General features: G+C 44.5%; 1 protein-coding gene across 3 annotated transcripts in view; it reads right to left on the bottom strand.

Annotated features, from left to right (window-relative positions):
• Positions 1–1,817: 1,817 nt before the first annotated feature.
• The window catches only part of KPNA6 (karyopherin subunit alpha 6), a 65,893-nt gene continuing 54,680 nt past the window's right edge, over positions 1,818–13,030 (bottom strand). For all 3 annotated transcript variants that reach the window (XM_007538497.3, XM_060205764.1, XM_007538496.2), the window contains exons 13-14: positions 8,155–8,333; positions 1,818–7,018 (exon numbers count right to left, since the gene is read on the bottom strand). In XM_007538497.3, the coding sequence (XP_007538559.1) occupies positions 6,831–7,018; positions 8,155–8,333 (367 nt within the window). In that variant the 3' untranslated portion in view covers positions 1,818–6,830. The remainder of the gene's footprint in view (positions 7,019–8,154; positions 8,334–13,030) is intronic.

Below are 13,030 nucleotides of genomic sequence, written 5' to 3'. Positions count from 1 at the left end.
GGCGCGGTGAATAAAAGCATCGGACTCTCAAGCATGAGGTCCTGAGTTCAATCCCCAGCAGCACATGTACCAGAGTGATGTCTGGCTCTTTCTCTCTCCTCCTATGTTTCTCATTAATAAGTAAAATCTTTTTAAAAAATATTTTAAAAAAACAATTTAACACTTGGGGGCTGGGTGGTAGCACACTGGGTTAAGCGCACATAGTGCAGAGCACAGGTACTGGCGCAGGGATCCAGGTTCCAGCTCCAGGCTCCCCACCTGCAGGGAAATTGCTTAGCAAGCAGTGAAGGAGGTCAGCAGGTGTCTCTCTCCCCTTCTGTCTTCAACATCAATCGTCGATGACATCAATAACAACTACAATAAAAAGAGGGTAACAAGGGAGTTGGGCAATAGTGCAGCAGGTTAAACTCAGGTGGCACAAAGCGCAATGACCAGCGTTAAGGGTCCCGGTTCAAGCCTCCAGCTCCCCATCTGCAGGTGAGTCGCTTCACAGGCAGTGAAGCAGGTCTGCAGGTGTCTTTCTCTCTCTCCCTCTCTGTCTTCCCCTCCTCTCTCCATTTCTTTCTGTCCTATACAACAACAACGGTATCAGTAATAACTACAATAAAACAACAAGGGCAACAAAAGGGAATATTTTAAGAAAAGGGCAACAAAAGGGAAAATATAAAAAAATTAAAGACCTTACTGGAAAATCATAAACTATATTGTTAAATTTCTTTTTAAATATTGCCTTTTGTTGCCTTACTGTTGTAGGTCCTGTTATTGCCGTCGTCATTGGATAGGGCAAAGAAAAATGGAAAGAGGAAGGGAAGACAGAGAGGGAGAAAGACACCTGCAGACCTGCTTCACCGCTTGTGAAGTGACTCCCCTGCAGGTGGGAAGCCAGGGACTCGAACTGGAATCCTTATGTTGGTTCTTGCGCTTTGCGCCACCTGCACTTAACCCACCACGCTACTGTTATATTTAAAGTAGTTGTGCACATGGACCCAGGTTCATACCCCTGGCTGGCCCTCACCTGGCAAGGAGAAAGCTTCACAAGTGTGAAGCAGTGCTGCAGCTGTCTTCCAGTTTCTCTCTCCTCTCAACCTCTACCCAACAATAAAATATTGAGTATATATACATGTGTGTATATAGATACACATTTTTTTTCCTCCAGGGTTATTGCTGGGCTCGGTGCCTGCACCATGAATCCATTGCTCCTGGAGGCCACCTTCCCCCCCCCTTTTTTGTTGTAGCCTCGTTGTGGTCATCACCACTGCCACTGTTGATGTCGTTCGTTGTTGGACAGGACAGAGAGAGATGGAGAGAGGAGGGGAAGACAGAGAGGGGGAAAGATTCAGACCTGCTCCACCGCCCGTGAAGTGACTCCCCTGCAGGTGGGGAGCCGGGGGCTCGAACTGGGATTCCCTAGGACGGTCCCTGCGCTCTGCACCACATGCACTTAACCCACTGCGCCACCGCCCAACCCCCATATATACACATTAAAAAAAAATGAAATCCAGAGAAAAAAGACCAGGAGGCTGGGCGGTGGTGCACCAGGTGAAGCGCACATAGTATGAAGCACCAAGAATCTGTGCGAGGATCATGCTATCTCCTCAGCCTTGTAGTAATCTTTTGTGGCTACAAGATCACATACATTTTTTCTTTTTTGAAACCTGAACACTGCTCTGGTACAAAGTCCTAGACTCTTGGGGCCAGGCTACCTGGTTAAGCGTACACATTACAGTGCACAAGGATGTATGATGCTATTTACCCTCACCCAACACTTTTTCCTCATTCAAAAAAAAAAAAAGTCTAAGACCACACCAAAGAATACAATTTAGAACTTTGCAACAGGTTTTTATTTTTTGCTTTATTATCTATTACAGTGTTTAAAACCTAAAGAAATAACACTTTCTCTTTAAATTGGATGTGTATATAAATATCATTTGTCTGGATCAGCACACTCAATGCCACTGTTTCTTGGCCTATATCTGCTCTGAAATCAAACTTTGTGTCTGTCTACCCAGGGGCCCTGAGAACATCGAAAATAGCTAGTTTAGTTTTTGAAAAACTTAAAATTAACTAGAAAAGAAAAATCAGTAAGGAAAAGAATTTGATTCACCTTCCTCAGGTCTGTAGCTGAGAACCTAAGACTCCTTGATTCCCTTAGTTGTCCAATTAAAGGTAGTACCAACAAAAACTGGTAAAAAAAATCAACACCCAACTCCAGAGTCTTGAGAGTTCTCAGAGTTAGACTCCAAGGACATGAATGAGTCAGAGGCTTCCAACCAGTTCTTAGGAGCTAAACTTTTGACTTCCTTCACTGCTCTCTGCAGTCCCAGGAAAAGTTTCTATTCTCAAACCCATAGATTGAAAATCTAGCTTACATAGGAAAGCATGGCTAGTATTTAGCAGAGAGGTTCATGTATATGCTAATATGGACATGAGCAGTCAGAATGGCCCAGAAATAGTGAAGTAGGCCCCAAACCTCTGAAGACTTTTGTAACATACTATTCAGAAACCTTTTTCCCAGAGTTCTGGGCCCAAAATTTAATGCTGTCACTTCTAATTCTCCCACCCACTTTTGGTTCTACACATAGCACAGACCTGATGCAAAATGTCCTCTCAGAGGAAAAAAGTAACAGCACAGACTTGGTTGGTATTGATCTCAAATTCTTCCCTTGCCGTGATCTGGGGGTAGCACTAGGAGTTGGACAATGGGATGACTGAATCATTTATGAAGGCCTTGGCCAAAGAGCAGTGGGTATCTACTACCTGGTTCTCCTTAGGGCCAAACTCTCAGCGTAATCGACTTAGCAAAAGAATCTGAAAGACACAGAAAAAATACTGAACAAAATTGGTTCGACTTAGCAAATGAATCTGAAAGACACAGAAAAAATACTGAACAAAATTGGTCTATAATGTGCAATCCTCAAACAGCTGTAGAAGAAACCTACTCCAAGCAATCTCTCAGTCTCACATTCATTACTCTACCAGGGTAGTCCAAGTTGAAGATGTTGCTATCGGTTATAAACAATTTCTATGGATCATTGCACCGAGTCATATCTCTCCCCAGCCTGCCAGGCAAGCAGTCAGGCACACATATTCCTGAGTACCCCAGCCAGTCTGTTCTCCCTATAGAGCCCCTTAAGAATCTACTGAGTTGGCAGAAAAGCCAAGGCACTTTTTTTTTGCATCATGACTTTTCTTACAACCCAGTAGCTCCTTGACTTCAACTGAGAATACAAATTTGAGCTTACAAGATAAATCTGAATACTCAAGATGGTGGGTACCATGTTCTCTCTAGGGGAGAAAAGATGAACTAGCTAGCTGAGGCCTTCAGAGAAAGGCCTATGTGAGATGAGAAGGAAAGTATTGCTAGACTTCCATCTCTTTCCCTGTAGTTTACTAGACACTCTAGGATAAGGATGTAGGGCAAAGGCAGGTAGAAACATGAGACTATGGGAATCCAGTTCATCCTGCTTGTTTTCATTCTTCACTGGTTTAGCTTGAGAAATAGAAAGCCTGTGCCTAAAAGCCTTCTTCCAACTAAGCACTGTAGCAGCTATTATCTGTGCAGTTAAACTAACAAAACAAAAACAAAAAAAAAGGAAAGAAAAAATCCTGGAAGGTGGTTTCCATAAGAGTAGAAACAGATCTAAGAGCTAGGTAAGGGGGAACACTAAGGGTCCCTGAGAGCTGAGGTCATCAACGCCTGTTCCTTGTAAAGGTCATTTATACCCACTGCCTCAAGTAACCAGGATGGCCAGCTGGGTCAGAAGGCTGCAGCCTCTGGGGACATGTAGGAACTAAAGGCAGGTTTTACAACCAGACCTATGGAAGATGATGATTTAGGTTTGGAATGCCCAGAGCAGTTGGCAATAAATAGGTGGCACTGTTCAAAACATTCTTTGAACACTTTTAAGAAAACGGGCTCCTTGCCTATTACAGCCACACCTGGTTACTGCTGCTAGAAGCTTCAAAAACATGTTAGGCTATTCTCTAAAGTAGACTGGGGAATGCCTTCATCATCCCTGCAGCCTCTACTCATAAATTTATCAGAAAGCTTTGGCATTACCCTGGTCAAGGCCAGGAGTCCAAATTGGCCTGGATGGGACCTATGAAGACTTGTCAAGTCTGAGCTTTATATGGAGATTATGTCGTTTTCCAGGATGGCCAAAGGAGAGAAAGACACAGATGATGATGTATCTACTTTTGTTGTCTGGAAGAATTTCAGTGAGTGAGTGGGAGTTAGAAAATGGTATTAAAACAAAGGAAAGCTCATAGGTATCACCCCCCCCTTCCTGAAATCTGTTCTCATGTTGTGCTCTGGGAGACTTAAGACTTTGAAGTCCTTGAAGAAAAAATGCATTTTAAGTAGCAGCCAGCCAGTTGATCAAACGTTTTCTATCCAGTAGAGATAGAAAGCAAAGGTAGATTTTTGGAAGAACAGCTGGAGAAGCAAGGATATGTAAGTCTCACAGCAACAATTTAGCCCCAATGTCAGAAACTTAAGTATTGCTTGAGATGCACAAGGTAGATCCTACTAAAGTGCCCCGCCCTGTATCCTGGGATACTGGGGAATGGGGGTGGGCTCTTCTTTGAACCATAAGGGAGCAGTTTTGGAATGAAGTCAGTAGGTGAGGTGAAAGTAGTACTCTGCCTGGGAGACTGGAGGCAGCTAGATCATTCCAAAACTAAAGAGTGCTATCCAACTAATTGAGGTGATACAGCATTGGTGACTTTTCAGTGATAACCACTAGCTCTGTATCACCTTCCTAAAAAAGGAGTTCTAGAGTTGGATTTCAACACTAGGAGAGGGCAAAATCAAGACCAGCGGCCAACAGTGAGCACCTGAACTTTAGATCTGTACACAGAGAAGCATGGATTTTACCTGAGCCAGAGGGTATATGTAGTAATGGAAGCAAGACTGCCATTGCTTTTGAGAAAGAAGTACAGATTGGAGCAGGACACTCTGACAGAACACAATAGAGTGGGAGGGGCAAGGAAGACTATTATGTCTTCAGCTCCACAACTGGTTTACACTTATCTGACAACTTTCTTCACCCTTTCTTCCCAAACCGGGCTTTATTATCACTATCATGTGCAATCCACACAAGCATAGGCAAGCCACTAAGGCACTGCACTAGCTTTACTCAAAGAGAAAGAAAAGGTATTACGATTATAACTGTCACAAAGAAGGGTAAAATCCAAACCAGGTGTAAGGATTTTGAACTGGGAAGATATCAATAACACTCAAAAGTATGGAGGCTGCTAAATTTCTGTGATAATAGTAGAGACAGCCATATATGATAAATTAAAGATAAAAAGGTCTTTGAGACTCTGAGAAGGCAGACTACTTTCTGGTTTCCTGATATAAACAGGATACTCAGCGGTAAGAACTAGGGTGGGAGATTTCACCAGGCTCTGGTACCATCCTTGCTCCCTTCAGGTACTGGGACAATCAGAGCAGGCTGGTCTGCTGTATAAAGGTTCCAGAGAGAAGGGTTGGTCCCAGGTGGTAGCCCGGAACAAGCAGAGAAGAAAAAGACCAAGCTCAGGCTTTCTGAGCAAGGAAGATTCTACATCTCTTTTTGTTCTTCCTCACAGTATCCTACTTATAGAAATTACAGTTCTTCCTCTTGAGACCAATTAAGACTGACCTACCTAATATATAGAATATAAAAAAATACAGAATTTTTTTTGACATTCTCTCCTTTGGAAATAAAATATACATGATACATGATCCAACTATGGAAGAGGAGGATGAAGGAAGGTCAAAGGCAGGGACCCTTGGCTATCCCAATACATGACACTCTCATTCCAACCTCCTCTGTAATTTAAGGATTACTAGAGCCCAAGGGCTTTCTCCCCAGGAGAAAGGATTCAGCTCCCTGTCTCATGCTTAGGAGAAAATACAGCTACCTCAGAAGTTTAACTCCGAGGGAAATTTTCAAGTAAACAAATGAAGTTGGGTCGCACCATTGGAAGGTGGGAAGGAAACATGGGATCAGTAGCAACACATAGGAAGCCCTGTCTGAAGGCCTGTGTTCCTCCCCTCCATTCCCACTGGTGTAATTCCCGCAGGAGAGTGAGGGTGATCTCCCAAAACTAAAGAGGTCTGGGCAAGGGTTAAAGGGAGGGAGGGAGGGGCCTTTGTCTCTTGGTAACCTCCCCCTCAGCCTCTAGTCCCAGACAATGCTGGCAGCTGGGATTCCTAAAACCAGGAACTCAAGGCTCTTGGAAAGAGCTATCTTAATACAAGAAGAATGTGCAAAAGGAAAAAAAAATTAAATAACTCAATCCAAGCATACAAGGTTAATATTCTGTCAGAGCAAGAACACTTTGTTTTAGATTTCCCCTTCCCTAGCCCTCCCCCAACCTCTGGAATATTCCATCTGCTCCAGTACCCAAGATAAAGAGTTAACATAGATCAGGGCAGAGGACTGGGAAGGATGAAGGAAGATAAAAAGGGAAGGAAGTTACCAAAGAAAAAAATAAAATAAAATAAAAAAGGTGCAAAATTGATTGCCTCAGTCCTCCTTTGTCTACCCCCTGGGCTCTTGGGTTAAAGACATATGTGCAGCCAAAATATAGTGTAAGGAAGAAAAACCCAACATGTCCCCTTCTTGTCACATATCCCCAATGTGAGCCTCAAATGGTTCTTTCTGTCCAGAGGGTGCTCCCTCCAGGGAAGGGGGTGGAGCAGGTCAAAGAGCAGTCTCCAGGGCAGCAGAGGTGTGTGGTGGCTGATGATGGGGGGGGGTCTGGTTTCCCTCCCACCAGAGGGCTGCTTTTTCTGCTGGCTGGTGGTGCGTTCCATCCCCTCCCCTCCCCAGAGGCAGACATTATAGCTGGAAGCCCTCCATGGGGGCCTCAGGCTGCTGGAAGATGAACTGTTGTTGCGTTTCATCCACTTGGGGAGCCAGGCTACTATCATCATCTTCTACACCAAAGTAGTGCTCAATGAGGTCAAAGGCCTTCTGGTAGATTTCCTGGTTCTCATGGCTCTGGAGAAATTCGATTTTATCCAATCCTATGGTGGCAAGGACAAAGGGGGATGAGTAGAGTTTGGGTAGATTTAAAAAAAAAAAAAAATTAACATGAGAAAGATATCAAGTGAACCACAGTACCACTCTGTGTCTTATCTTTCTTCCCTCCCTGTCTCCCCTCCCCCATTTCTGTCCAAGAAAATTTTTTTTTTTATTTAAGCGCACATGGTGCAAAGCGCAGAACCAACATAAGGATCTTGGTTGGAGCCACCAGTTCCTCACCTGCAGAGGAGTCTCTTCACAAGAAGTGAAGCAGGTCTACAGGTGTCTTATCTTTCTCTCCTACTCTCTTGATTTCTCTTTGTCCTATCCAACAGCTACAATAATAACAACCACAAGGGCAACAAAATGGGAAAAAAGCCTCCAGGAGCAGTGGATTTGTAGTGCAGGCACTGAGCCCCAGCAATAGCCCTTGGGGGTGGGGGGAGGAGAAAAAGAAAACCAAACCCACAATGACTTGGAAATGATCAGTTTCTTGGAGGTGAGTGATGAGTCAATCAGGTATGCTTAACTGAATTGGCTAGAAATGGCTGAAAACATGCCTTTTTTTTTTTTTTTTTTCCTCCAGGGTTAGTGCTGGGCTTGGTGCCTGCACCATGAATCCACCACTCCTGGAGGCCATTTTTCCCCTTGTTGTTGCAGCCTCGTTGTGGTTATTATTATTATTGCCCTTGTTGACGCAATTCGTTGTTGGATAGGACAGAGAGAAATGGAGAGAGGAGGGGAAGACAGAGAGAAGGGGAAAGAAAGACAGACACCTGCAGACCTGCTCCACCGCCTGTGAAGCGACTCCCCTGCAGGTGGGGAGCCGGGGGCTTGAACCGGGATCCTTACGCCGGTCCCTGCGCTTTGCGCCACATGCGCTAACCCACTGAGCCACCGCCCGACCCCCTGAAAACATGCCTTTTAGTGCATGATACAGTTCTGGGTCTTTGTTTTTGCATCTGTACTTACTTGTGAAACCTACCAAAAGAAAACTGACTTGCTGCTTCTCAGAAGGAGAAAAGAACTATATTCAATGATGACCAAAAGCACACACACAAATATTGCTTTACAGGTCCCGGATTCAGACGTAGAAGCTGTCTATAAGAAGATGTGAAGTTGGGGAAAGGGCACATACCATAGGCTTCCTCGATGAGGCCACAATAGGGATTAACCCCTGAGCCACTGCGCTTGCCCTCTTGCTCTCCAAGCCGAAGGATGTTCTCCAGTCCATTGAGGGCCACTTGCACAATCTTTGAATCCATCACAGTCAGTAAGTCACACAGGGGTTTGATGCAGCCAAGTGAGACCAGGTATCTGAGGGCCAGAATCCAAGTAAATTCTGCATTAATGCAGGGTGAGGGATGCCCAACAGAGGGAGTTGCTAGTATGCAGGTGTTAATATGTCCTCTGGGTTTCTCGCATACACTACAATATTGAGTCTTCTAATTTACCCACTGTATCTCAAACTCTCCCTCCACCCTCCCAATACTACCTGTCCCCTTCATTTCCATACAGGTTACATTACATTTCTCTTTCATTGAAATATCCCACTGCTGTGACTTCATCACTATGAAGACAGTTTCCTACCTAAAATTCTTCACAGTACAACCTCTGAGGGCATGATGATACAGATCTTGATTTTTTTTTTCTTTAGCTTCATGTTGTATTATTCCTTCCAAGTACATTACATCCCAGCCAAATAAGTAAAACTCTCCAGTCTTTTCATTCTTGTACCTTTACTTTAAAAAAATTTTTTTTAATTTTATTTATTTATTCCCCTTTGTTGCCCTTTTTTATTGTTGTATTTATTGATGTCGTTGTTGGATAGGACAGAGAGAAATGGAGAGAGGAGGGGAAGACAGAGAGGGGGAGAGAAAGAGAAACACCTGCAGACCTGCTTCACCGCCTGTGAAGCGACTCCCCTGCAGGTGGGGAGCCGGGTGCTCGAATTGGGATTCTTATGCTGGTCCTTGTGCTTTGTGCCACCTGCACTTAAACTCACTGAGCTACAGCCCGACTCCCTAACTTTTTTTTTATATTTATTTCTTTTCTTTTTTGTTGCCCTTGTGTGTTATGCTTTACATTGGTTTGTTCTAGCCCTCCCCCGCCAAGAGAATTGGATCAGTCCTATTAATTTCCCGGGCCTGCTTGGCCCCGCCCCAAGGAACCCCGAGAGAGGGTTCCTGAGTCCGAGAGTTCCTGAGTTCCTGAGTTCGAGAGTTTCAGGGTTACAGAGTAAGAGAGAGTGCCAGAGAGACAGAGTTCCTGGGTTTCTGAGTTCCAGAGTAAAAGAAAGAGTGCTTGCGCCGCCGCAAAGAGACAGCAGAGTTCTGTTTGGTGATTAGTTTGTCTTAGTTTATGAATCGTTGTTCCTGAATAAAGAAATACAGCTTCCCTGCCCAGCCGTTGTCTCCGCGTCTCTGTTCACCACTGCGAAGCCAACCCGGCTGGCAAGAGCCTACAAATTTTAACAACACCCTTGTTTTTCACTGTTGTAGTTATTATTTTTGTTGTTACTTATGTCATTGTTGTTAGATAAGACAGAGAGAAATGGAGAGAGGAGGGGAAGATAGAGGGGGAAAGATAAGACACCTGCAAACCTGTTTCACGGCTTGTGAAGCGACCCCCTGCAGGTGGGGAGCTGGGGGCCTGAACCGGGATCCTTGCGCCAGTCCTTGTGCTTCGCGCCACGTGTGCTTAACCTGCTGGGCTACCGCCTAACTCCCTGTACCTTTACTCTTAACAGTTTTTTTTATTTTTTATTTAAGAAAGGATAAACTAACAAAACCATAGGGTAGGAGGGGTAGAATTTCACACAATTCCCACCATCCAATCTTCATATCCCCTCCCCTCCCCTGATAGCTTTCCCATTCTCTATCCCTCTGGGAGCATGGACCCAGGGTCGTTGTAGGTACTCCTAACAGTTTTAAAGGCCTTTAGATAGCATAATGGTTATGCAAAGACTCTCATGCCTGAGGCTCTGAAGTCCCAGGTTCAATCCCCCCCCCCCCAAGCAAAAGCTAGAGCTGTGCAGTGCTCTGGTATGTCTCTCTGTGTCTTCTCTCTCAAAAATAAAAGTAGTAAAATACTTTTTAAAAAAATACGTCTTTTTTTTTTTTTAAAAAAAAGATTGCATTTGCCCTACAAAGATTAACTCAACAACTATCCCTTTCCTCCTAAGGTTTATAGATATTGAAGATATTCCCTGCTTCCTAGGCTACAAGCTTAGGATAAAGAACTTGTCCAATTCTCCTACTCATATAGATAATGAAAACTAAAATCAAATAACACACAAGTACAAAATAGCTTTCTATTTTCGCTTCCCAAGTATCACCCCCCAAAATGGTTTCCCTTTTCAAAAGATCGGAGAGCCACAGAGAAAGTAAAGCATTCCGCTGTACAGGTGCTGCTGGGGGAGAAGCTCAGGAGCTCATGCCAGCAAGTCCAATGCTTTCTCCATTGCTCCACTTGCCAGACCACCCCAGAATGATTTCTTTTTAAATCTTTTATTTATTTCTAATTGGATAGATACAGAGAGAAACTGAGAGTGAAGGGGGAGATAGAGAGGAAAGAGACAGACACACCTGTACACCTGCTTCACCATCCATGAAGCTTTCCCCTTGCAGGTGGGGAAGTGGGGATCAAGGGTTTGAACCCAGGTCCTTGTACACTGTAATGTGTGTGGTTAACCAGGTGCACCACCTCCCGAACCCCCCCCAAATACTTTTTTTTATTAGCTTTATATTGGATAGAGACAGCCAGAAATCAAGAGGGGAGCAGGAGAGACAGAGACAGAGAGAGAGAGAGACAGCTGCAGTCCTGCTTCACCACTCATGAAGTTTTCCCCCTGGCAGGTGGGGAACGCAGACTTGAATCCAGGTCCTTGCACACTGTAATGTGTGCACTTAACCAGGTGTACTACCTACCACCCAGCCCTAAAAATGATTTAATTTTTTTTATTTATTGGATAGAGACAGTCAGAAATCAAGAGGGAATGGAGGGACAGAGAGAGTGACAGACAGAGAGACACACCTGCAGCACTGCTTCATCACTTGTGAAGCTTTCCCCTTGAAGGTGGGGGACTGGGGGCTCAAACCTGGATTCTTGCGCACTGTAATATGTGTGCTCAACCAGGTACACCACCACTCAGCCCCCCAAATGATCTTTTTTTTGCCTCTAGGTTTATGGGTAGGACTCGGTGCCTACATTACAAATCCACTGCTCCTGGAGGCTATTATTTTCCTTTTGTTGCCCTTGTTGTTGTTATTGGTGTTGTACAGGACAGAGATAAACAGAGAGGAGGGGAAGACAGAGAAGGGGAGAGAAAGACAGACACCTGCAGACCTGCTTCACTTCCTATGAAGTGACCCTCCTGCAGGTGGGGAGCCGTGGGCTCGATCTGGGATCCTTCCGCAGGTCCTTACGCTTCGCACCATGTGCACTTAACCCACTGTGCCACCGGCCCAGCTCCCCCCCTCACTTTTTTTAACCAAAGCACTACTTAGCTCTTTGAACCTGGGACTTTGGAGTCTCAGGCGTGAGAGTCTCTTTACATAAACACTATGCTATCTACCCTCTGTCCCCAAAATGATTTCTTACAGAGTAGCTACTTTTAGGGCCAGCAAGATAGCTGGCTTGGATAGTGTACTTGCTTTGTTATGTGCTCAGTCCAGGTTCTAGCCTAGTCCCTAACCATAATGAAGGAAGCTACAGTGGTATGGTCTTTTTTTCCTCTGTCTCTATCTCTCTACCTGAAAACTAGCCTGGAGGTAGAGCAGTGACTATACACTGGACCCAAATGAAATGAATGAAGTCTAGAGTTTGATCACTGGAATTGCATGTTCCAGCAAGATGGTGTGTGTGTGTGTGTTTGTTTTATACTCATGCTCTCTGTTCATATGCGCACGCTCTCTCTCTCCTTCCCTTCCTATTAATAAAAAGAAAAGAGGGGTCAGGTGGTGGCACACCTGGTTAAGAACACACATTACAGTGCTTAAGGTCCTAGGTTCAAGCTCCTGGTTCCCCCCCACAGGTAGAAAGTTTCACAAAAGGGCAGGGGTAGATAGCATAATGGTTATGCAAATAGATTCTCATGGCTGAGGCTCCGAAGTCCCAGGTTCAGTCCCCCCGCACCACCAGCAGCCAGAGCTGAGCAGTGCACGGGTGTTTCTCTCTGTGTCTTTCCCTCTCTGCATCTCTCTCAAAAATTAAAATAAATAAAATATTTAAAAACAAAAGAAAGTTTCACAAGTGGTGAAGCAGTGCTTCCGGTCTCCCTCTCTCCCTCCCCCATCACTCTCAATTTCTCTGTCTCTATATAATAATAAGAAAAAGCGAACCTGGAGCAGTAAATTCCAATTGACAACAAAAAGCTGTTTTTAGATTTACTGTTACTTAAAAACATTTTCTCTGAAATACCTTTATTATTTGCAATTAAAAATTTTAATTTCAAGAAATTAGGCAGTAGTGCAGCGGGTGGTGAGGAGTGCAAGAAGCAGTGTGGGGGGGGGTGGGGAAGAAGCAGTGTAAGGAGCCCAGTTCAAGCCCCCGGCTCCCCACCTGTAGGGGAGTCGATTCAGAAGCGATGAAGCAGGGGGAAAAATTTGATTTTATTTCATTAGAGAAGACAAAGAATAAGCAAAAAAGAGATGAGAGAGAACTACTCTGGTATCAGGATTGAACTTGGCACCTCATACTCACAAATTCTACCAATATGCTACTTCCAACAACAAAACACACACACACACACACACACACACACACACACGACACAAAGACCTTCCCATTGAGAGAGAGAAAGAAAAGTCAGAGTACCACTTGAGTACATGTAATGATGTGACGTTAGGGCTTAAGCTGGAACCTTTCTACCTAGTCCATTAATATCTCCCCTCTTTCTCCAATACCAGAGCTTGACTCTGGTTTGTGGTATTGCTGAGGATTGAAACTTGGATCTCCAATGCCTCAGGTGTGAAAATATATGCACTACTGATGCTGCAATCTCCTTGGCCCAG

Source organism: Erinaceus europaeus, chromosome 13 (genome assembly GCF_950295315.1).
Source record: "Erinaceus europaeus chromosome 13, mEriEur2.1, whole genome shotgun sequence".
In the NCBI taxonomy this organism is placed as follows: Eukaryota; Metazoa; Chordata; class Mammalia; order Eulipotyphla; family Erinaceidae; genus Erinaceus; species Erinaceus europaeus.
Note: the sequence above shows the minus strand (reverse complement) of the source record. Positions and strands in the feature narration are given on the sequence as shown.